This window comes from Carassius auratus, chromosome 5 (genome assembly GCF_003368295.1).
Source record: "Carassius auratus strain Wakin chromosome 5, ASM336829v1, whole genome shotgun sequence".
Taxonomy (NCBI): domain Eukaryota; kingdom Metazoa; phylum Chordata; class Actinopteri; order Cypriniformes; family Cyprinidae; genus Carassius; species Carassius auratus.
The window spans coordinates 4,748,427-4,773,805 of NC_039247.1; the positions used below are offsets into that span (position 1 = coordinate 4,748,427).

The window sequence follows — 25,379 nt, forward strand, 5'->3', positions numbered from 1 at the left end:
ATCTCCTACTACAATCCTCATTGTTCCCCATTACACAGCTTGCAGTATCTACCATCAACTGCCACAAGACAGTTTTATTTTATAGCCCTCAAGTTTGACGTTACAGCATCTTACTGATGGGGATAACAATAGTGAAGATGATCAGCATTAGAGTTTGCAACTTCTCAACCTGATACAAACCTCTCCAGTCAGCCCAAGCTGTCATGCAGCTTCAGACTCACCTGCACTGGGTTTATTGCTGCTGACTGCTGGTTGATGCAGCAGATAAAGTGCTCTGCCGCCTCCAAAACCGACTCTTTTCAAGGACTGTAACAGGCTTTCACTGAGAAGATGCATGGCATTTTAAAAATAACACTATGCTTACTGGTCTCTTCTAAACATTTTGCATGAAATTAGTTGCATAATTGAGTTTATGCATGTCCTTGTCTCCTCTCTCATGCGTTACCCATAAAAGAGTGCAAAAAACGTGTCCAAACACCTGAGGCAAACAACCTCTAGATGTCAAAAATAAGCTCTGTATCTTCCAGCTTGCCAAATGATTCAGATCCTTTGTCAGACGTCTGCCCTTCACAGATCAGACTGATGGCTATGCAGTATTTGCAGCAGAAGTGAAATCGAGAGATTTCTTTCATGCATCAATAGTGGAAGGCTGATATTCTTTATGCCAACAGGCCACTCAAAGGTCTTGATATCCAGGAGCCTTGAAGTGGACACAAAAAAATAAAAAATAAAAAAAATATTATGTTCTTGCAATCATTCCAAGTGATGAATAGAACAGATAGGTAATTCATTTTTCATGTGAATGTATGAAAATAAAAATGTCCAAATCCCTATGACAAAATGAGGCCAAATTTTTTGTCAAATTGACATGAATTTCTCATGAGATTGAGCTGCTGTTTTGCATAGGACTATCATGACAGAAAGTGACCACAGGCTTGTCAAGCTCCAAAAAGGACAGAAACATTATATAGTTCATATGATTTAGAGGCTATATTTAAGTTTTTTGAAGCAATATGATTGCTTGTGAGTACAAGATTCGAATTTAATTCACACTAACGCATATTCACACTTGCTGTGCAGCAGACAATAACATAAGAGCCAATGGTGTCAAAGACTAATACGATTTTAAAGCTGCAGCAGAAGGAAAGCTTTGCATTTTGATTCTAAATCACAAAAATTACTTTTCAGTTTTTTCATTCCACTGAAAAAGTCAAAGAGTTTAAAGTTCAGCTGGTGTGTTTACCAAATATGTCACTGTTGACTAATATTAGGCATTGACTCAAGTGTATTATTTCTTTCTATATTTGTAGCCAGTTGCATGTGTGTTAACACATCTCCTTCCATCATGTGACTGAAAAAAAAAAACTTTGTTGTGTATGTGTATGTCAACACATGCAACAGTTTTTGATATGCACCTGCTCTTTTCTTCTGTATCTATATCTTATTAAAAAAAAATCCTTGTAGTTGAAAATACATTTACATTCATGCATTTGGCAGGTGCTTTTGCCCAAAGCTACTTGCAGTGCATTCAAGCTATATGTATACAAATGTGACCTTGATATTGTTAAAGTAGTCTCTTTGCAATTTCAGACAGCATGTCCAAGCCTGCCGGCCTATCTGCAAAAAGCACTGTACACTAGTCAATTAGCTTATTAAAACATGTCAAAGAAAACGAAGGTGACAGTCGTAGGCAGTAAACATGTGCGATCAAAGACGACACCAGACATCCACACTTAGCTCAATCTCTCACAAAGAGACACCTCCAGTCAAACAGAGCGAGATATTTCAAGATCACACGATTTATTTCCTTCGAGATGGAGGCTGTTTGCAGTGCCTGACTGAATAGCTTAAGGAATAAATTATGACTGATCAGTTTCGTTTAAAGCAGCTTTTGATCTTGCACTCGGCAACTGATAAACTGTGTCATTCCCTTTCACATAAACAGATACAAAATGCTAATTTACTGTTTGGTAGGTTTTTAGAGTAACATGGATAACTATAATTACAAACTGTCTAAATAACAGAAGCTGGATATAATGTGATTATCGGCTCTGCTTTAAAATCCTGCTAACAAGACAAAATATAGTTGTGTGATGTGTTTATGTGTGTGTGCTAAAGTTAGAGGCAAACTGCTAACAAGAAATCAAAGTAGTGTTCTGCAGCCCAGCTTAATGCTAGCAGAGGCTTCAAAGAATTAATGCAAAAAAAAAAAACATCCAAGCTCTCAACAATATTTGACAGAATTGGGGTGCGCGGCAAGAACACATCAAAGAGACAGTGACTCAGCCATAACTGTCACTGGATCCAAATTAGTGGATATCAGCGGTGCTTACGGTGAAAGTCGACGCTAAACCAATTCTCTAACTTTACATGATGTGTCAAACCTTCCTGCAATGCCCTCTTTCACATCACTAACTCTCAGACACGTCATGTCAAGATGTTCTTTGGCACTTTTGTTTTAAATTGATAAGCTGTCTTTACTATATACACTGGGTTTGCAGATTTTCTATGTTGGAGAACAACAAATGCCATCAGACAATGGAGAACTGGGTGTACAACAAAAATAAAAAAAAAATGCAATCAAACATCATTTGAATGAATCATGCTTTGCTTACATTTAATTAACAAATATTTAAATGTCTTTTCATTTGTCCATTTGAAAAGTAATTGTTTATATATTTTTTAAAATGCATTTTAATTAACAATATTTAAATGTCTATATATTTATCCATTGAAAATAATTTATTTAGTAATTTATTTAAAAAATGTTTCAGTGTTTATTTATTTGCTCATTTTAAAAGTAATTGATTTATATTTTTATTGTTTTAATTAATAAGAAAAATAAAAATACATTTATCATAAAATACTTTTGTGTGTTTTTACATTTATTTTTAAGTCTAGCCTTCATGTACATAAAAACAATGTGGTGGTACCATGGTACAGAATGATTACCACATTAATTTAGTACCCCAAGGTAGGCCTACTTCAAAGAATAATACAGCATTACCATGGTATAGAGTATTACATATTCATAGTACAGTATTATGAACAAAAACATGCTATTACCACAGCGCCAAATTCAAAAAAGGTATAGTAAGGTCATAGTAAGTTTTACATTAATAAATTTGAGGAATGAAAATATTGCTATGAAGGATTCATCTCTGCTATTCTTAAATCTCTGTACTGCATTTATGTCTCAAGTGACCTTTGCTTGTATTTGTTTATGCAACTTATTTTTAGCGGAGAATTAGCTTTGGTTTTATGGCACACAGATAATGATGTTGGCAGGGCATAACAAACAAATGTCGCTCTTTAAGTCAAAAAGGTCAAACGAACATGAAACAAAAAGGCATTTCCATTATTACCGGTAACTGTATTTATCAATATAAAAACTCATCAATATGAAGTGTCAGTTCATGAGGAAGCATTTAACTGCTAAAACATGCATATCACATTACTTGAATTGGAATCAGCACTAACAATGAGGTATCCATCTACAGATGTACTGTTCAGATGTTTGAGGTCTGTAAGATTTGTTATGGTTTCTTACAGAGGACTCTTATGCTCAACGATGCTGCATTTATGAGACAAAAAAAGTTCAGTAAAATCTAATATTGTGGAAATATTAGTTCAATTTAAAATGATGGTTTTCTTTTTTCATGTTTTAAAACACTGTGATGGCAAAGCTGTAAATCTTTCTTCAAATTATAAATGTCTTTACTGCCACTTTTGATCAGTTTAATCCATCCTTGCTGTATCAGAAGTATTTATTTCTTTCAAAAACAAATCATACTGACTCCAATCTTTTGAATGGTCTTGAGCTCTACAGAATTGTACCAAACAGAACTGTTCGTTTTTGTTGTTGTTGTTGTTTTGCCATTAGGTTCCAAGCAATAAATTTAATATTTTCCGAACGCCAGGTTACTTTTCCATGTCCATGGATGGAGAAACATGCTTGTGTCCTGCATAATGATGTAGTAATGGCTACCAGCCTAGGATAAGGCTCACCAACCAAACCCTGCAGGGTGCCAGCAGAAAATCAACCTGTTAAACCTTTTTAAACCTGTTCTGGTTGCATGTCAGAGGTTACGTGTGTTTTTCAGTTTAAAATATGTTTTGTGGTTAACTGCACTCCTTGACTGGCACAATAAGACAGCATGCAGAGAAAATTGCTGCTTAGAGCTTTTATAAATACCTAAAAAATGTTTAGACTGTATTTAACTTAAATTACTAAAATTTCTAAAAAAAAAAAAAAAAAAAAAAAAAAAAAAATTGTAATGTAAGTTAGAGTTTTATGGATTATTTATTTAGCGGATTCATTTTAATTCTTACAGCCACATGCTCCATATGACGTGTAGCACATTTACATTTTATTTAGAAAATGTTTCTAAAAAAATTTAATCATTTTTAAAACATCTCCATTAAAACTAACGTACACATAACGTGACAACGTGCAACAGGCCGGTTCTGTGAGCCTGAATATGATTGGCCGTTCTGAAGCACATGACGCATTTCCTTTAATCTGATTGGCCAATTCATATGAACTGGGGGTTGTTGTCAGCTTGGAGAGCTAGAGGCGTTAGAAGCAGCAGTGCTTTTCCATCCACTTACACATACAAAAATACATGTAATATGCAGTAATGTATATATAAATGTCTTCAAGAATAGTGGCTGTAAAAATAAGTCGTTTATTTTAAGTATAATCCAAGTCCTTTGGGGTTCTTTAACAGCGGAAGGATATTAGCGCCGTTTTAACGTGCGGTAAGGAGCGAAGTTTGAATTTTTTTTTCACTAACGTTACTATACCGTACATTTGTTTTTTACATATCTTAACAATGTTTTGTTATCTAAAAAGAGTTATGTTATTAGTTACACTGCTGGGTAAAACAATGCAGATATGTAACCTTTCTTAATTGACCTGGCCTGATGTTTTAAGATGTTAACAGACGTGCATGAAGGAGTGGACGATCGTGTGATCTATATATTGCATGAAAGTCTCTGATCTTCAGTTCATTTATTCATTACTTAGATCTCATATCTTATGTACTGTAATCAAGAATGGAGGTTACTGAAGCCATGGACAGCAGAAGACCTCTGGCAGCCCTGTCTCCCTCATGGCTGAACACTGAAGCTGGAGAGGTGGATTTCTCCAAACTCACTCCTTCACAGTTTGGCATTTCAACAGACAGCTTCTTACCATCCTCCAAGATAAAAGGTTAACTACAATGATCTGGATTTAATAATGTTCTTCCTCGTGTATCGCTGATCGAGTTATGTAAAGTTCTTGCAGTATCTAAATAAGCACTTTTTATGTACTTATTGTTAGTTTTTTATTACTTGATTGCTATGATTTCTCAATTATTTAATTTTGCACAGTTGTATTTTATTAAATGAAATTGAAATCAAACTGAAGGAGCACTGTTAATACTGAGTTTTCTTCTCAGATAAATCCAGAGTTGCTCAACTGAAGGGCAGGAGGAGATCCACGATTGGGGTCCGGGGATCTCCGGAAACGAACTCTCTCATCTGCTTCAGGGCCAGACAAGCTGTGAAAACACCTCCACGAACACCACAGGTAGATGGATGGTGTAACACAGCTGTATTTGCTTCAGAACCCAGATTTTACATTGGACATCGAGTGGTGACCCAACACAGTACCAAGTGTCTGTCAAACAAAAGTAACCATAATGCATTTACAAATGAAAGGAAAAGTTCACCCTAAAATGAAAATTCGCAGAACTTTTACTTACCTTGAGTCTATCCAAGATGAAGATGACTTTGTTTCCTCATCAGAGCATGGAGTCATTAGTGAATAGAGATATAATCTGAATGAGAGTCCAAACAGCTGATCAAAAAAAATCACAAGAATCCACAGAACTTCAATCCATTAAGTAATGTCTTGTGAAGTGAAAAGGTGTGTATGTTAAACAACAAAAAAAATCCATCATTAAGGCATTTTAACTTTGAATGGTTGCTTCTTGACAAAATATAAGTTCATAGTTAATAATAATAATAAAAAAAGTTAATCCCCTCTTGTCCTTACACATTATAATCATCATATTTCTTTGACACTGTTTTTGTTCGCATCTTTGCATTTTTCTCCCCCAGATTAAGCCAAGACAACTTTTCACTGGGGCAAGCAATATTGTGGATAGAGGATTTTTTTTTTAAACTTGTTTAGCCAAAGTTAAAAACATGTTGTTTCTTGTAAGCAAACACTCACAACATTAACTGATGGACAGGAGTCATATAGATTACATTATTGTGTTGTTTTTATCAGCTGTTCGGACTCTAATTTTGATGGCACCCATTCACTGTAGAGGATCCATTGGTGAGTAAGTGATGGGATGCTAAGTTTCTCCAAATCTATTCTGATGATGAAAAAAACTCATCTACATCTTGGGTGGCCTGAGGTTCATTTTTGGGTGGGCTATTTCTTTATTATTAACATGAACTAGACCCAACTATACAAAGTGGTGGATCATTATGGTGATGATGATGATGAAGGTTGTTGGTATTTTTCTTAATCAGTTTTAACTTTGTGCCCTGTCTTCATGAAGCTTTTCCACGGGAGTCCATTTCTTTCATGCTGTGACTCTCTGAAGAAGAAGATGGCTGCTTTCCAATGTCTGATGGATGAAGATGAAGAGAAGGATGGACAGGAAAAAAATGAGGAGAGTGAGAGTGCTAAAAGCATTTTGGCTAAAGATTCTAAGAACGGTCAGTCTCTCCTCAAAATGTTGACTGCTGCCAACACAAAAACAGAATGTCTTCTAGATACAGTCTTGTAGGACCAGATAAAATTGAAATAATTAAGAGAATGTTATACTGTCATTGCTTGCCATTTCCAGATAATAGAACTTATTCAGAATAATCAGGCACCATAATAACCGCCGTTTGATTTCTTCCATTGATCTCAGTTAGAGCGCAGCAGGATGATGTGCAGAATAAATCAACTGATGATTATGAGTCTTAAAATAAACTTGTTCACATTTCAGAGAGCATTCAGTGTTAATAAAAAAGATTGAAAAAGCATATCCAGTCTAAATAATCTGTGATCATTTCACCTTTTGACATTTATTCAAGTGTAAACGAGACATTTTGAAGGATTACAGTATAGTAATTTCAATACATTTCTTCTAATTTTTAAAATTCATGATGTCAACCTGGAAGATTATGCTTTTTGTAATAACATAAAAGCCCTCTGTCATATGAAGATTTATTTAAACTTATAAACAAATGTTTTCTTTAGATTTGTATGTTAGATGTGGGGTTCTTTCTTTCTTACTGTGCTTTAACTGGGATCAATAATGGACTTGAATCGTTAGAAGCAATTTGAGTTTTCTCTGCATGACTTTCACGCATTTTAGTCAGCTACTGTTGAGAACAATTAGCATTTGCTGATTCACTGCTAATTATAATTGAGCACTTATGAATTACGTGATATTCTTATGTGGTATGACCCATGATTTCTAAATGCTATCTTAGGTCATCATCTCTTTCTTTCACTGTCTGTCCTGCAGGAAATGAGAACACGCTGACTACACAAAGCCCACCCACTTTGATGATGCCTCCACCCTCTAAGAAACGCTGCTGGGCCCCACAGGGGGAGTGTGAGGACAAGAAAACTGAAACTCTACTCCCCTACCCCATCTTCACGACACAACAGGAGCAAGGGGTAAACAAATCAGCATTTAACGGTATAATGTTTGATATTTGATATATGGTTCTGAAGCTTATCAGCTGTTAAACTGCCAGAAGCAGATAAAGTGGCACTGGCTAATTGCTTACAACGCAACCAATGGAAGCTGCAGTAAATCTAACAGACTTTGTGGTCCACGAAAGTTGCCTGGTGGTGTTCCTGTAGTCAGCATTGTGTTCTTTTGTTTTTCTGTGGTTATAGGTGAAATGCTTTGAGTCTCAAAGCCAGAGGTCTCATTCAGACTTGGATTCGGATGCAAAGAATGAGCTTCTGTCTTTACCCATGCTGTCAAAACCAGAAATTAAACTAGCAGGTAAGGGAACTAAGTTCATATTGTACTTTTACATGGGCTATATCACTCATAGAAATTATCATTCAAAAGTTTGGTGTTGGTAAGATGTTATGTTTTTGAAAGGAACTTATGCTCACCAAGGCTGCATTTGTTTGATTTATTAGAAGAAGAAAAAAGATATAAATTGTAATTAATTCCTGTGATACAAATCAGAATTTTCATCATTACTCCAGTCTTCAGTGTCACATTCAGTTTTGGGAAAGTTCGCTTTCTACATGAACTAGTTCAAAGTTCAATTCACAAATTTTAAAATGAACTAGTTCAGTTCATAGTTCAAACTACAAAATTTTGAACTAAGTTCACACAGTTCCAAAAATGAACTAGTTCATAGTTATTTTTTTCCATATGTTGCTGCGAGCTATTATTTTTTACAATTATTGCAACAGCCCATATAGAATCAGAGACAGCAATTATTTTATCAGTTTTAACAATGAAGCTATGCGTCAGATTTCATCTTCATATCCAATTTTGAATCCTTATCCAACCAGGGTTTACATTAGCATTGAGGGGACAGCACTTCCCCCTTGTTGCTTTAATGCTTTGTCTCCCATTCTCACCGGCCTTGTCATAAACATCATAACATTCTTTTAAATGGTCATACGCCTTCTTGCTACATGCTGCTGTCGCCCTCGATGCCTTTTTTTTGTTTTGTTTATGTTTTTAGATGACGCGTCACGCATGCGGCGGACGGTGGTGCCAGATTAGGTGTTTTTCCGCTACATATTAAGACCAGTTTATGGTGTGTTTTAGCCGGGTTTTCGGCTGGAAGGCTCTATAGAAATCTGGCACCCTATTGAACGAAGTTAACCTGAGAGAGCATGCCGTTCACAGACACCAGAATGAACGAGTTGACAGTTACGTTCATCAGGCATTAATACAGCACGTTCAGTTCGCGTTCGCCCAAAATATGAATGAGTTCATGAACTATCCTTCAATGAACACGTTCAGGCACAACACTGGTCACATTATCCTTAAGAAATCATTCTATTCTCAGGGCTCAGTGCTAAGGATTTTTTCTACTGGCCCAGTCGGGTCAGTGGTTCAAATTATTACTTGCCCTGCCAACATTTTTTACTGGCGATTCCACAAAAGAATAAATAGTTGCCTTTAACATTGTTTTTGATTTATTTTATCTTGTATTCGAATAAATAATTTTATATGACACCAGTATTTTAGATATGAGTTACATTTGACAGTTCTCAATTTAAATCTTGATACAACACCCAAAACTACTAGCCTGAGAAATAAAAATTTAAATCATTATTAAAGACAAGCGAACAGTCAGTAAATAAGAACAAATTAAAAAATTTAAAACAGTAACACCACTGAATATATAGAACAAAGATACAAATGAAATGATTGAATATTTAATATTTGCAGGTGTTCAGGTACAGATACATTTATAATAGCATATAAATTAACATTTCCATGTTCCTCACTATGTTGCACCTTGATTATTCATAGCCATTTGAAATTACTTGTAACCACTGCATTTTAATCATGAGTCAGCCCAAACATTAGACTGTATAATTTCAACATTTGAAGAAAAAACAGAATGGTCTGACTTTAGCTTTGTGAAATTATGCTACATAAAACACCAGCATGAAACTAAAACAGCAGACGGGCTGAATGAGACGAAGTTTCACTCTCTGCCAGCAGGTGGCACTTATGGAACAGCAGCGTTTACTTGGTAACTGCTGTACAGAAAGCAACACTGTCATATTATCACTACTTTAAATGCAGTAATATACCAAGTCAAGATGAAAATAAAACACCATGTAAACTTCTCTGAAAACAGTCAGTTCCCCTCAGAAACAATCCAAATTCTATATTGAGGATTTTCTTCCTATATTTTGCGCATTGTAATCAGCGCTGCTGTCACTGATTCAGTATTTCCTCCTCTTTTTGTCTCTCTTCATCTTCCTTGGCCACTGTTAATGTCTGTTTACAAACTAAATATTCTAATAACATATTTCTAGTTATTGCAAAGCAATTTGTGTGCAAGCACGGAACAGAGTCGGAAATAAAAACACATTTTTGTATTTGTCCTTTCAAGAGCAAGAAAGACTTGGAAAGAACTCGGTGCTCGGGCATCAGAGACGCAGATGTTTGTCTGCACACTGCACTGTACAAACAGAACATTACACATGAGATGTCTAGAGTAATGGAGTTGTCTTTAGTGCCTTGCTCGAATTCTTTTAAATTTCTTGATTTTCTAAATTAGCAACGCATAAAAATAGATGCAAATGATGAACTTATTGTGACGACGCGGCAGTTGCCCGTTCGAGCCATCAGGCAGTCCTTATTGTCAAGCCCTGATTCTGATTTGCAGCTCAAAGAATGTTTCTAATTAGTGTATGTTCAGGACTATAAGTCACACTTTTTTTTCATAGTTTGGCTGGTCCTGAAACTTATATTCAGGTGCGACTTAATTATCAAAATTAATTTGACATGAACCGAAAGAAATGAACCAAGAGAAAACCTTACCGTGTAATTACTGCTCAGTGCTCCTGTGGTCTACACTGAAAACATAGAGCGCCCTCTCGCGGCTGTAGATGGTAATGTTTTCTCTTGGTTCTTGATTCTAAATAAATGCGACTTATACTCCGGTGCGACTTATAGTCCGAAAAATACGGTATCATCAATGTAAAACGATTGCTGCTTATTGTTGTGGAGATTGTTGGCTATGGTGAAACCTCATGAAGTTTTTCACTATAAAAAAGAAAATCTGTAATATCAGAAATTTTATTTTATTTTTATTTATTTTTTACTCCGTGAGCAGAATGCAGAGTGCTTTTTAGTTTCAGTAAACTGCCTTTTTGGACTCGGGAGGAAATTTGGGGTTCTGAAAGTTGGTGTTCTTTCATAGTACATTGGACTCTTACTTCAACATAAAAACATAATATGGCCCTTTTAACCAAGTGTTTATGTATGGATAATTTTCTTCAAATCCTGAACTCATGAAATCTTTTTTTCTTCTTGTAGATGAGAATGTGCTCTCTTCTGTACGCAAGAAGCGTGTTCGTTTTGGGGCCCCGCTCTCTCCAGAGTTCTTTGACAAAACTCTCCCTCCCAGTACCCCACTACAGAAAGGAGGCACTCCAAAGTGTCCTCCATCATCTACGGGTCCTAAACTCTCACTGCTGAAGACCCCTCAACGGACTGATCCTCTTCCCCAACCTGACTTCGATAGTCCTCAAAGCAATGGAGCCTCACCTGTCCTGGTTATTGACAGATGCAACGCTGCACTGGTGTACAGTGATGAAGTATTTGAAGAGATCGAGAAGGTGTGACACTTACCAGCTTCTCCAAACTAATCAGTGTCTTGGGGTTTTATTCTATTATTACAGATTGACTCCTTAGTCTATAAAGTGTTGTACTGATGGTGTGTTTTTGTGGCTTTCTCCTATCCATTTTCTCAGATCAGTTTTCCCAATATGGAGGATGAGTCTCCTTCATACAGACATTCTGAGGACTGCAAAAGTGAGTTATAAAATGTTTTTTTAAGACGAGGAAAGGTTTTGGAAAAAGTTTCTCTTCGGTCTGTATTCTAATTGTGTATCTAAAACTGTAGATGTAGTTTCTGCTGAGGATCCAGGGCAGCCCCAGGCTGAAGACACTGAAGTTATGAACGTTGCTTTTCAAGAGGATGTACAATCAGATTCACAGACAGAGGAAAAACTACCATGTCCCAGTGGTGATCAGCCACTGGCTTTCTCCGGTGTGTTCAATTTTTCTTCCACTCTTTCTTGCCCTCAGTAAATTCATATCAGATTTTACTTCTCATTGCTCTAAGTTTTAAGCAAACTAAGATTACGAGAGTTCAATAGTGTTCTTTAAAATTAAAGGGAAAATAATTTAACAACAAGGACCTGTAAAATGTGAGGATTGAGTCTGGATAGTCAACTTGTTGTCCAATGACTGAACAGTTAATTAGTGAGAAGTTTATCTATTTTTGTAATTTTTTATTTATGCCTATATTCTCCAGTTTCTTTAATATTTTTACTGATGGTGCTTTAAACAAACTGAACTTAAAGACTCAACTCCTCAGAGGATTGTAGCATACTGTTAACAAGGTAAATTGTACTTGATATGTTACATCTCTAAATTCATCCCCTACAGGCAACAAAACATTGTTTTTATTAAACAAAAATAAGCTAGATGTTTAAACATTTTTTGGGTTTTATGTAAAGAAAAAAAATCATTTTTGGAGTGAAAATACTAATGTGCCTAAGACTTTAGGCTACTTTACGAACGACATTGTTGCTACTTTATAAAGAATGACCATACAGTCATTCACAAAACTGATTAAAGACAGTGACAGACAGCACTCATTTTAACTAAATATCAGAGTGATTGACAGAGATACAGTAGAAACATTATGTGTGGGTTTGTTTTAAATAGTGACCCAGATCATGAAATACATTTATTAGTCTTAGAGTAAGGGAGGATTGGGAAATGAGAGCATCCAAGGAGCGTGTGAATGCTATGGATTTATTTTAAATATTTTTAATGTTCTTTAATGTTTTCCTTTTTAGGCTTTTTTTTTTATTGTGGCGAGTAGGATGGGGATGGAAGGATATAAAAGAGGAGCGACGACAGTGAAGGAGAGAGAAAATCCAGGGCTGATCCTCTCGTTCTTCACTGTCGTCGCTCCTCTTTTGTATCCTTCCATCTCCTCCGTGGGACTCGAGACCACGGGTGTCACAGGTGTCGTTCATTTCCAATCACTCCACCGGCCTCGCTCCGTTCCCACGGCTCTCCGCCTCGCCCCACTCATCACATTTATTTTATGTATTTATTTTTATAGAAGTATTGGTTCGGGCACCGTTTAGGCATAGATACCATTTTAAAAGTATCGAAATGGCACCGGTATCGTATAAAACCCAATCGATACCCAATCCTAGTTTTCTTAACTCTTAAAAAGTCTCAAATATACGTGTATTAAACAGGTATTCAAGATTTCATTAAAAGCATTTAGTTATTCAGGCAACCCACCAGCTGTGGCCTAATGGTTAGAGAGCTGGACTTGTAACCTGAAGATCGCAGGTTCAAGTCTCTGTGCTGGCAGGAGTTGTAGGTGGGGGGGTGGTTATTAATGAACAGTGTAGAGCTGCAACTAACGATTATTTTTTCTGTCGACTAATCTAACGATTATTTTTATTACAATAAATAATCTAATGTTCTTTTTTTTTTATTAGCTAATGAATCCTTTGGATAACTTTACAAAAAAAAAAATATAAGTACAACTTCTAATATAATATTACAACCTTTATTCAAGTTTTTACAGTATAAAATAATAGAGGCAAAGAAAATTATTTGACTATGGTAAATATCAGTTTATGATAGCGTTTATAATTAAACCACAGTATCCAAAAATGTACAGTTGTCTGAGACGTCATAAAATGTTCTTTAGCATCACAAACCATAAAATGTAATCAGGGTTCTGCTATGATTTAGCATGGTTTCCAGAGATCTGGAGCTGATTCGGGGTAGTTCGGTGGTTTATGACTGTTGTCTCGCGGTGCGCTGTCTTTTAAGGGGCCGTTCACATATCAAGTCTTTTGCGTGCTCAAGTTCATCATTTCCAATGTAGGCGCACGATAAGCCCGCTCATAATGGAAGCGACGCGCTCGTTTTTTCCAGGCGCGTCCGCATCGCATCGAGTTAAAAACATCTCAACTTTTCAGAATGCCACAAGCGCAAGAATATAAGACCTGAACCAGGAAGTTGGTCACCAGATCACACAGTAACCAGTAAAACCGTAACACCGGAGAGCGCCAAGATGTTTTCCTCTGAGGTGCTCAAGCATCGCAGTTGTGCTGCCGTGGTACACCATGTCGGTTTTGCAACCGAAACAAAGGGCCATTTTATTTGTCCTCTGTTTAAAGTAGTCCCATACTTTTGATAACAGTGGTCTCTGTTTTTGTGATAGAAAGCAACTTTCTCCATTCCCAGCATGCCATTACACGAGATGTAAACAAACAGTGTAGCGCGTCGACGCATTTGGCGCACGTTGACGTATTTTTGTAGTCGATGTAATCGATGATGTCGACGCGTCGTTTCAGCACTAGAACAGCGCTCTCTTCCACCCTCAATACCCATGACTGAAGAGCCCTTGAGCAAAGCACTGAACCCACATTTGCTCCCCGGGTGCTGGATCTATAGCTGCCCACTGCTCCGGGTTTGTGTTCACAGTGTGTTCACTTCTCACTGCTGTGTGTGTGCACTTGGATGGGTTAAATGCATAGCACAAATTCTGAGTATGGGTTACCATACTTGGCAAATGTCATGACTTTTCACTTTCAAATTGATTATGAAAATAGCATTTTTGCAGTAAGTGTTTAAACGTGTAATTTCAGTTATTTTGTCTTGTGGAGTGCAAGTAAATGTGCATAAAGTCAAATAGCTTCAAGGCAATGCTAAATTATAAATGCAAAATAAAACTTTTATGATCATCATTATAAATGTCTTAAAGATTCTGTTTGGAGAAGGTAAAATCATGAGCAGAACTGATTCACACTGAAGGCATCAAAACTATGAATTAACAAATGTGGAATTATATATGGAATTATATACATAACAAAAAAGTGTGAAAAACTGAAAATGTCATATTTTAGGTTCTTCAAAGTAGCCACCTTTTGCTTTGATTACTGCTTTGCACACTCTTGGCATTCTCTTGATGAGCTTCAAGAGCTAGTCACCTGAAATGGTCTTCCAACAGTCTTGAAGGAGTTCCCCGAGAGATGCTTAGCACTTGTTGGCCCTTTTGCCTTATGTCTGCGGTCCAGCTCACCCACTGTGGAGGCCAGGTCATCTGGCGCAGCACCCCATCACTCTCCTTCTTGGTCAAATAGCCCTTACACAGCCTGGAGGTGTGTTTGGGGTCATTGTCCTGATGAAAAATAATGATCCAATTAAACACAAACCGGATGGAATAGCATGCCGCTGCAAGATGCTGTGGTAGCCATGCTGGTCCAGTATGCCTTCAATTTTGTGTTAATTCATAGTTTTGATGCCTTCAGTGTGACTCTACAATTTTCATAGTCATGAAAATAAAGAAAACTCTTTGAATGAGAAGGTGTGTCCAAACTTTTGGTCTGTACTGTGTGTGTGTGTGTGTGTGTGTGTGTGTGTGTGTGTATTTGTTAGTTTATAATGTACAACTTGATGTTATCTTGTCAGCAGTAAAGGTTGACCAGGAGTCTTCTGCCAGCTCTGAACAGACACTTTCATCCAAACCCAGCACTGAATTATCTCACTCTCGCAGTAGGAAAAGAAAGGTGAGGTCTCATATCTGCAAATCACTGTTTTGATGGATTAGATAGTAGTACAAGAAGTACAAAATCCACTTTTACCTCTTTTTTTTTCTTTTTGGTAAGTTTTTTTGAGTTTGTGATAAACCTTGTGTGACATGTTTCAAAATATTTGGTACGAAAAAAAACTTTGTATATTGATTCATATGTAATCCTTCTTCCTTGTGCACTTTTTTTTTGTATAATATCTTGTCTTTATTTGACTTTCTCTTTTACGTTTTACACAGTCCTTAAAACTTTATTTCTAGGTTAGAAATATCAGATTTCAGTGTGCTTTCAGGATTTATATTGAATAGCATCAAAAGGCTGACAAAGATACAGTTTCAGTCATTCAGATCTGTTCTGTTTTTCTGTTTCAGCAACCAGGGGAGAATGAGCCTGAGAAGAGGAGAAGCTCACGTACAGCAGCAGCTTCCGCTTCAGGAAAGATGAAGGTGTGAAGCCTAAGAAGTGGATTTAGACTTTATGCTTTCATAAGTCACGCTGACATGTGATGAGTTTTTTGGTGAACTGGGGATTTAAGGCTCTGATTATTAACGCTGGCATCAAACTGACACTGAGCCTGAAATAATGACACTAATGTGACCTCGACTTATCATTTAGTATATAAATAGCATGATGTATGATTTCATCCATCTAAAGAGCCTTTGAGCACATTAGTGTGTAAACTCTGTTCCTCACTGCAGTTTGTTTTTTTTGCTTCCAGAACACAGAAGTAAAAAGACGATTTGGCAATAAGGAGGTGGATCGTTCTCTGTATGGGAAAAGAGACTACGCCTCAAAAAACCCTCTTCTCAGCCCCATATTTGAGACCGTGTCTACCAGTCTCAACAGCACACCAACACAGGCCCAATCAGGAAAACAAATAGGTAAAATTTCGTTTATGACTCTCCCACTTAGTAATTTATTTTTAGTGGTGGTCTGAGAAAGGTCCTGAAGGCCGCCAAAACCAAAAAAAAAAATTAGTTGAAGCTCAAATTAAGCTTATAGGTTAAATGTTGAACACCCTTTTTTATGAAGTACTTCTTTATCTGGCCTGCCTGCCTGCCATGATAACCAGTCTGAATAGACAGATAAAAGCATACAAATTCGGTTTTAAACTGTTAAAGGTTCGAGTTCATTAAAGGGATACTTTTGCAGAGTCACAGAGTTTTTTTTATAAATTTGTATAAAAAAATTCAGCTAAGGTGAAAGTGACATGACATACAGGCAAGTATGGTGACCCATACTCAGAATTCGTGCTCTGCATTTAACCCATCCAAAGTGCACACACACAGCACTGAACACACACACACAAACACACCGTGAAAACACACCCGGAGCAGTGGCCAGCCACTTATCATGCAGCGGCCGGGGAGCAGTTGGGGGTTCAGTGCCTTGCTCAAGGGCACCTCAGTCATGATACTGCCAGCCCAAGACTCAAACCACAATAGTTTTAAACACTGATACTAAATGTTTGTTGAGCAACAAATCAGCATATTACAGTGCTATCTAAAGAATAATGTCACTAAAGACTGGACTAATGGCTGCTGAAAGTTCAGCCTTGCATTTAAAATGTATATTAAAATAGAAAATGGTTGTAACTCTTGTAATAATATTTCACAATATCACCATTTCTACTGTCAAATAAATGCAGCATTAGTTAGCATAAGAGATATATTTCAAATAAATAATATCTTACCCTGAGTATTTGAACAGTAGTGTATATAGCAATGTTTTCAGTGAATAACAAGTACAAATTTTGACCATTCCTCCTGCAAAGCTTTCGTGTGGCCTCAGACATCTTAGAGTATAGCACATGTTGCATTGGTGTTTCATTGTGCTTTCTGTCCTTTTTGAAGCTTGAAATAGAGATTGACCTGTATGGGTTTTTCTATAGTCAAGTCTGGGTCAGCCGATGGCCGATTTTTAGGGCTGATATCTTGAAGTTTTCCCCTTCATTTGCATGCTAAAATGTCACGCTAATAATACGTAGATGCACAACATTTCTAAACTTATCATTTATTGAAACTGACTTGAACCACCTCTCGAATCTTAATTTTGTGCACTGCACAGTGTTAAAATAAAAAATGTATCCAATGTTAACCTAACAAATCAATAAACTGACTTAAAACTGAAGTATTAAATATATAAAACAGGTTATAGTCAATGATTTACATAGGTTTTAGAGCATTTATCAAGCAGAATTTTTCAAGTTTGTTGGAACATAAATGTAAACTTAAATATACCTTGAAATGAAATAAAATTGTATAAATAAAAATCAATTAAACTGAAAAATATAAAAAATAAAATATAAAAAAATAATAGTAGTGCTGCAAACACACTGGCAACCAGCAACATTTGTGTTTGGTATAAATGACACAGAACATCTAAAGTGCATTCTAATTTCAAACTTAAATCGCAGTCTGTTCAATATTAAACGGTCAACCAAACATATACAAGGTTACACTGGTCAGTTTAAATAGACCGTAGTGTACCAGTCCACTCTGCTGTTATGCCAAGGACATTTTTGCTCCTGTTTAGAGGATGATCTTTTCCTTCTACTTTACATTAAATAAAAAATAATATAGTTTAACATTCAGATACATGGTGAAAATGGAAACCTTTGGATATGTGCAGAACGAGACGTGAGCAAAAACCTCCAAATACATCTAGCCAAACCCGAGCTCGCTCGTCCTCGTATGAAAGCACTCATGAATTCATGTCTCAATCTAATGCGCTGTAAATGCCGGATTTTTAAAAACAAATAGGCCAAGCGGAACGAAAAAATTTGAAATCAAATATTTTGCAGAAAAGGGTCATAATACTTCCATAAAATGTTTGATGTTAAAAAAGCAGTTCATTGACTGCACAGCACAGCCACAAGCACCACAGTAACATTTGGGATAATATTATTTTTAATACTATAGTGTCATTTGAAAACATTGCAATTGCATTTTAAAATACAACAACGAGCACCACGAAACCATTTAAAGAGGCGCATTCAGCCGTCTCCTTGATGGGAAACAAAATAAAATGATTTCATACGTATGGCGCGCTCTCTTTGCACATAATAATGATTCTGCTGCAGACGCATTTTCCAACATTATTTTACATTTTATTAAATCATTAAACGATGATCGATCATTGAAATTATTGAATATTGACATCCCAAAATGCAAATGAGTTGGATGGAAACCTGGTTATTGTCAAACAAATGTCATTCACGGTTCTGGGCAGCTCCAGGACAGCTGTCTCTCCGAGCACGGTGCTGTCTGTGAGCGGGCCGGAGTAACGGAGCCCTCAATCACGCTGCAGTGTTTGTGAGAGCTGCCAACTTCTCCACTCCATTTACAGAGTGAAATTCTTTATCTCCCAGGACTGTTGTTGAATCTTCCAAAAGTTTTGGCTTGGGGTCCTTCACATGCGCCAGCAGCACTTTCCACCACACCAATAATACCGGGCTGCCCGCCGACGTGCCTGACTTTAAATCGGCGCTTCCATAAACAGTTATCGGCCGATGCCGATATATTAAAAAATGACAAATATCGGCTCAATATATCAGTCGACCTTTAGCTTGAAAGCATTGTTATATGCTTTTATTGTATGGAAAATAGAAAAGTATTTTTCGAAATATCTCCATTTGTGTTACATGGAAGAACAAGTCATGGATTTCTAATGACAGGAGGGTAAAATAAATGATTACTGAATTACCTTTAAGGTCTCTAAAACTGAGATTCTGAATGCATTTCACAATCTGGATTTGATAGCACAGAATTATATTATGATGACGTTTTGAAAATCTGATGTGAAAGTTGTACTCTCTTCCAATGCAGATGGAGAGCAAGATTGCATTGAGACTCTGAACGTTCCTCATAGCAAGACAGTTGGTCCCGTGGTAAGTCTGGATACTGCCTGTACATGGACCAATGAAAACGGGCAGACTTCGAGCTCCAGTGTGTCAGACACCACTGACAATCAATCAGATATGGAGGTGACCTCAGTCGGCGCTCGGGTTCCTGCAGGAAGAGGAAGCTCTGGCTCAAAGACTTCCAAAGCCAGTCGTGACTCTGGGAGGCATGTGCACCGACGTCGTAGCTCAGGTGCAGCCAAAAGAAAGAAGCTTGGAAGTCCAGCTATTAGCTCCACTACTGAATCAGTCAGTGAAACTAGGAAACAAGATACTGAGAGCCAAAAGCCAACTGAATCTGCAGGTTTGAACCCAGTGTACCAGGACAGTCCTGACAGACCTGTGCGTGATGTGTCTGAGTGCTCTGAGAACAAAGAAATTGAGGCTTTAATAAGCTGTGTGGTACCACATGAAGAATCTATAAACACTGAGGGCTTAGAGCAGAAGACACCAAGTAATAAAATAGGTGGACAGGTCCAAAAGGCACTCAAAAGTCCTCCTGGAAAGCTTAATGTTGAGGTAGAGCAAGTAGTTGAGAGTGGACAGTCAGAGCGATTTACTGATGACACGTCAGAGAGCTACGCTGGACCTACAGAGCCTAGTTTGGCCCCGTGGCAGCAGGCTGACTTCAACATCGACGACATCCTGAAACCTGTGGCGAAGAGTCGAGGTTCTGTGCGACGCAGCCTGAGGAACCGGAGGAGCGTGGACCTTCAGGCTGCGGGCCTGGCCTGGGTGGACCACACCTCTCCGGAGCTGAGTAAAGCGAGTCGGAGGAGGACTCGCGGCAGACTCAGTGGAGTGTCTGAACCGTTCATCCCTCAGGCCTCTGTGGAACTAACACCAAACCCGGGAGAGTAACTGACCTCAATCAGAAGTGTCAGTTAGCAGTTCAATTACTGTCAAGTGAACTTTAGACCACATACTATTCATTCCTCTTATCTAATGTTTTACATTTCTTCTTTTTTTATGCTATTTTAGTGTTTGTGGATGAAACCTGCTCTGGTTAAGAAGATTACATTATTGTTAGATTACTTCTACTCATTAAATCTTCTATTGGGTGAATGAATTGATGTTTGAAGCTGATTTTCCTGTGGTAATCTCATATTCTTTTGCATAAATGGCAATCCCAGTTTGCATGGACAGTGGTTTTTGTTTTATTTTGAATTTGCTTACTTCACAATTCAATAGTGCAAACCAATATTTGCATCCAGACGTTCAATCTTGTTGTCCGTTTGTGTTATTTGTCATTCACAGATGTAATACAGCATTTAGGTGAGAAGTTACAGGGACCTGCTTTAAATATTACATGGATGCATGTTGTGAAAACATGCCTGGATCATATTTCAACCTATCAGGAGAAATTATTTTGTATAGAATTTTTTTTTGTGTGTGTGTACGTGTCATTTATTTTGACAGTCAAACACATATTCTTGTTACCATAATGCGTCTAGTTTATTTGTTTAATTGTCAATGTTTTATTTTCATTATCCTCGATTACTCTTATTACTAATATACTGTAATTACTTCCATTAAAACGGCAAATAATGCATTAAACACAAATTGAAAAACAAAACCGCCTTTGCACTGCAGTTCAGTTAATTTCATGTATACATATTTCACATCTATTTAAACAAGTAATTTAAATATTTAAATTCTTAATTGCATTAAAATATTTGTATTGATATGAATTATTATTATTTTTTTTTATTTTTTTTGTGGAGTTGAAATATGGTCCAGACATGTTCTTGTCAGGTTTCGTTACATTTACTCAGGATTCACATGCTCCAAACATTTCAGCCATTACTCAACATTTTGGAATGGAAGCGACAGTCCTAAAACATTCTGGAAGGCAAGTGAAATTCACTCGGTAGTTTAATCTGCTGCTCTTCACAGTTGTGCGTTTCACCTGTAATTGCAGTTCGTGCTGCAAAAGAGCCGACTGTGTTTAAAGCTAACAAAAAATTCAGAGGGGAAACATCTCGAGTCAATGGAGCACAATAGGAGTTCAAAAGAATTACTTATTTACAATTCTATTTACTCTATCATTTCAGTGTCCCACAAAACTGTCAATACTTATAAACAACCTGGAAATAATTACTCGAGCCATCTGCACCAGTCTCCATTCAGCTGTGTGTGTTTACTGGCACGCACATTATGTTTTATCTGAATCAATCCTCAGCAGTGCTGCTGTGGTGTATCCATGGGAGAAATAGCACTGCAACAACGTTTAAATATTTATGTCCTGTAGTCAGTCTCCAGTTTCATTTTCAGAGATCCAGAGGCATTATTTCATCATGGACTTACACTTGTGCTGTACCTGGTCAGTAGCTCATGACCAATTGTTCTTCTCCCAATGCAGCTTCATTTTTTATTCTTGTTGGTATTTAGTTGGATGTGCCTAAAATGGCATTTTATACTTGCTTTGGACAGACAGTTTTCTTTAGTTTTATTGTAGTAATTACACTGCCATCTAGTGGAGGTAATACGTTAGGCCTTCACCAGCTCTTACAGGAAGAAAATTAACTTGTCAGGATCCATGTTTTAATCAGTGATTATTATTTTTCCCCAAATTTGCAAATAATGAGATTAACTGTATCTGACTTTGTAGTGATAACACCACTCATTTGTTCAACCAAAAATGAAAAATGTCAGCATTTACTCACCCTCATGTTGTTCCAAAACTGTATGATTTTCTCTCTTCCGTTGAACAGAAAAGATGATGTTTTTTGAAGAATGTTGGCAAGCAAACAGTTGGTGGTAGCCATTGACTTCAATGGTATTTTTTCCTTGCTTTTGAAGTGGCTACCAGCAACTGTTTGGCTATCATCATTCTTCAAAATAACTATTTTTTTATATTCCACAGAAGGAACAAACCCATAAAGCTTTGGAACAACATGAGGGTGGGTAAATGATGGCAGGAGTTTAGTGATTAAACAAATAACACATTATTCGATGCTCATTTTGACCCTGTTAGTTGACATGATCTCTTGAATTCCTGCTGTTAAGCATGCATGATGTAGTGTTGTTTGCGTGTGTGCCACTGTTGGGGTCGTAATGATTGTGCCAAGTGTTTTTTCTGTGGCGTGTGAAGGAGGGAAACCCATCTCCCCCATCCTACAGTCCCAGTGAAGGCAGCTTAGCACCAGAACAATGGGGTCCTTTGACCAAAATGAGGCCCTTAAGACATGTGGCCTCCTGTCACCGTAGCAACAACCCCCCCCCCCCCCCCACCCCCCCACGAGACAACATAGGAGCTGACAGCTGGAGAGAGAGACTAACAGAAATGGAGTCTGTCCCATTGAGCTTCAGAACTCTCCACTTTGTTCTGCCCCATTATGTTCTCGCCCACGCCCGTGCTGAGTGTTGAGCGGCTGTCCGTCTTCCTTTATTTGTTAATAATTTCAGATCCCTTATCGCCCATTATCTATTCCATCGCGAGTGATGCTTCAACTAGATCCCTAACAGAAAGACTCATGTAAAATTGATGATGAGTGTGTCACACCACGATTAGATTAACGTGGTCTGAGGTCAAACACTTGCTGTTGAGATTGTTTACGTTCTCCGATTGTCATCTGCTGCGTCGCTTAATTATTCACAATGTGTGAAGTCTTGTTTCCAGTCTGTTACAATGTACATAACTGTCACTTTCAACACAGCATTCATTATTTAACAAGAGAGGCACTATAGAGTGATAAGCATCATAGATCTTATGTAGCTCCGCCCCTTTTCAACACTGAGCACGTATTAGTGATGGAAAGTTTGGATCATTTTACCGACTCAGACTTATGCACTGAGATCTCAAGAATTAATTTACTGACATTTGTTACGACATCTGCTTCAAACATTACAATGCACATGATAACTTTCGTTAACACCACTATAAGTAAATCCACTTCATCCCCTAATTACTCATCAACATTGATGCCATAGAAATGCACAGAGCAACTATTAAAAACAGAAGTTCAAAGACAACATTCTGAAGACGGCTGAGTGCTTGTTTCTCTGACGCATAAGGTCTATATGTCTGGCACAATCTTTTCTTTTTCAATTCTGCTGCTGTTTGGTAATTGAACAACAGTTTCGAAAAAATTTTGTAGAGTGAGTTAAAGTTAATCAAACTTCCAGAATGAGTAGGCTATTTCGAGTTTAACGGGGTCACTCAGTGATGAGTAGCCTACTCGAGACTGGGACTCAAGACTGTATTTAAATGTTCTTGGTCTTGTCATGGACTCGTGTGTATTTTGACTCGGTATTGACTCGGACTCGAACATACTGGGAATCTGACTTATTCCCAAGTCCAAATCAAAATAGTTTGTGTCTCTGTTAATGAATGGCGCAGAAGCGCGACTTCATTTATTACACAACACGTAAGCGCGCGTGACGCTCGTGGTGATTTCAGCCGTCTCACTAAATGATGAACATCTCCAGAACTGCTCTGAGAGTCACTTCATGAGCATTTGGCCGATTGATTTGAGTAAAATTAGCGTCATATCACATATAGAGAACTGTGAAAGTATTCACAGTAACCTGCCGAAATAAAAATCCGGTTTAATTTAAAGAAAAGTATTTGCCAGAAATGTATTACTTGAGCAGAATGTACATAGCCTACTACTACTAAAATTAAACAAACATTTTTTTTTTTTTCAGGAATAATCACGCAACATTTCTTCCATGTTGTATTTTTAATAGTAAATCCCATTTGTTTACCAAATAAAAATAAAGTTTGCTTAATTTTCAATAATTAAAAGATTTTTTTTATGAATGCTTTATGTCTTCATTAGATAACCAGAAAAATTTAAATACACAACAAAATTTCTGAGGGAAAAAAAAAAAATTCATAAGACTATTTTAAGAAAATAAAAATCAATAAATTACGTTTTATTCATTTAAATAATTAGACATGTTAAAACACAGAATTAGGTAACAATAAAACATGGTGAAGAAAAAATTAAACATTTCATAGGGCCCCTAAACATGTAATTTTAGTTTTTTGCTTTTAATAAATTGTTGTGAAAATGTATGTGTTATAATTTTAATCAATTAGATATACTTTTTCATTAATACAATTAAATTTAACCATTAAAAATGAGTTCAGAAAAAAGTATGTAATCCAGAAAAATTTTAAAACGTTCAATGATTTTCTTGTGATGTGAGATGTTAGCATAACGTTAGTTCAGAGACAGCAGGACTCAGGTCAGGATGTCTCATGAACTTAACACACTAACTTTTTAAAACGTCTGTTACATCATCAATCATCAGGGAAGTCGTGGCCTAATGGTTAGAGAGTTGGACTTGCAATTGAAGGGTTGTGAGTTCAAGTCTTGGGCCGGCAGGAATTGTGGGTGGGGGGAGTGCATGTACAGTGCTCTCTCCACCTTCAATACCACGACTCAGGTGCCCTTGAGCAAGGCACTGATCCCCTAACTGCTCCCCGGGCGTTTGCCCACTGCTGTGTGTGTGTGTGTGTGTGTGTGTGTGTTGGATAGGTTAAAAGCAGAGCACAAATTCCGAGAATGGGTCACCATACTTGGCTGTATGTCACGTCACTTTCACTTTCTATTACTCAGTTTGCATATAAGAGCCACAAAGAGTTTGTGTGCAGTAAGACTATAAAAAAGAAACATTCTGTGATATGGGGCCTTTTTACCCTTTACTGATAATATTTTTTAAACCTATATCAAGTAAATATAATACAGCGTACATGCCATGTTATATTTTATAAACTGTTTGAGTATGGCACCAATTTTATTGTTTCCCCCAAACATTTTACATACTCTTGAAAATTTCTTTAGGTCTGGTCTCAGACCCAATCTCTCTGGTCTCAGTCTTGACTCGGACTCGACCCTTTCAGAACTCGATCTCAACTCGGACTCGAATGAGCTGGTCTCGACTACAACACTGGGGTCAATATCTGTTATTTGCCCTAGAAACCACCCAAATCACACCCCAGCAACTACCGAGCAACCAAATAGCTACTGCCTAGCCACCACATAACAACCTAGAGCAGGGGTCTTCAAACATGGTCCTGGAGGGCCAGTGTCCTGCAGAGCTGCTACAGTTGTTCAGTTGTGTTTGATTAGAGTTGGAACTAACTCTGGCCTTATTTGACATTTACCT

The 25,379-nt window shown here is 37.3% G+C and overlaps 1 protein-coding gene across 3 annotated transcripts; it reads left to right on the forward strand.

Moving 5' to 3' along the window:
- The first annotated feature begins 4,546 nt into the window (after nucleotides 1-4,546).
- cdca2 (cell division cycle associated 2) lies at nucleotides 4,547-20,481 on the forward strand. Of its 3 annotated transcripts, none has more exons than XM_026244960.1 (13): nucleotides 4,547-4,761; nucleotides 5,030-5,215; nucleotides 5,445-5,575; nucleotides 6,561-6,720; nucleotides 7,524-7,678; nucleotides 7,904-8,015; nucleotides 11,040-11,341; nucleotides 11,477-11,537; nucleotides 11,629-11,775; nucleotides 15,240-15,337; nucleotides 15,730-15,804; nucleotides 16,077-16,239; nucleotides 19,186-20,481. In XM_026244960.1, the coding sequence occupies exons 2-13, from the start codon at nucleotides 5,059-5,061 to the stop codon at nucleotides 20,118-20,120; spliced, it is 2,496 nt and encodes an 831-aa protein (XP_026100745.1). In that variant the 5' UTR covers nucleotides 4,547-4,761; nucleotides 5,030-5,058; the 3' UTR covers nucleotides 20,121-20,481. The 3 variants fall into 3 exon arrangements, with proteins under 3 accessions (XP_026100745.1, XP_026100747.1, XP_026100746.1); XM_026244962.1 differs by having other exon boundaries at nucleotides 15,243-15,337; XM_026244961.1 differs by having other exon boundaries at nucleotides 5,058-5,215.
- The last annotated feature ends 4,898 nt before the right edge of the window (nucleotides 20,482-25,379 follow it).

Bases quoted from the DNA above. Each gene is read 5' to 3' on its own strand.
- cdca2 (XM_026244960.1), top strand. From the start codon at position 5,059: ATGGAGGTTACTGAAGCCATGGACAGCAGAAGACCTCTGGCAGCCCTG. The intron at 6,721-7,523 runs GTCAGTCTCTCC...TCTGTCCTGCAG, and splicing joins GGCTAAAGATTCTAAGAACG to GAAATGAGAACACGCTGACT. The intron at 11,776-15,239 runs GTGTGTTCAATT...TTATCTTGTCAG, and splicing joins TCAGCCACTGGCTTTCTCCG to CAGTAAAGGTTGACCAGGAG.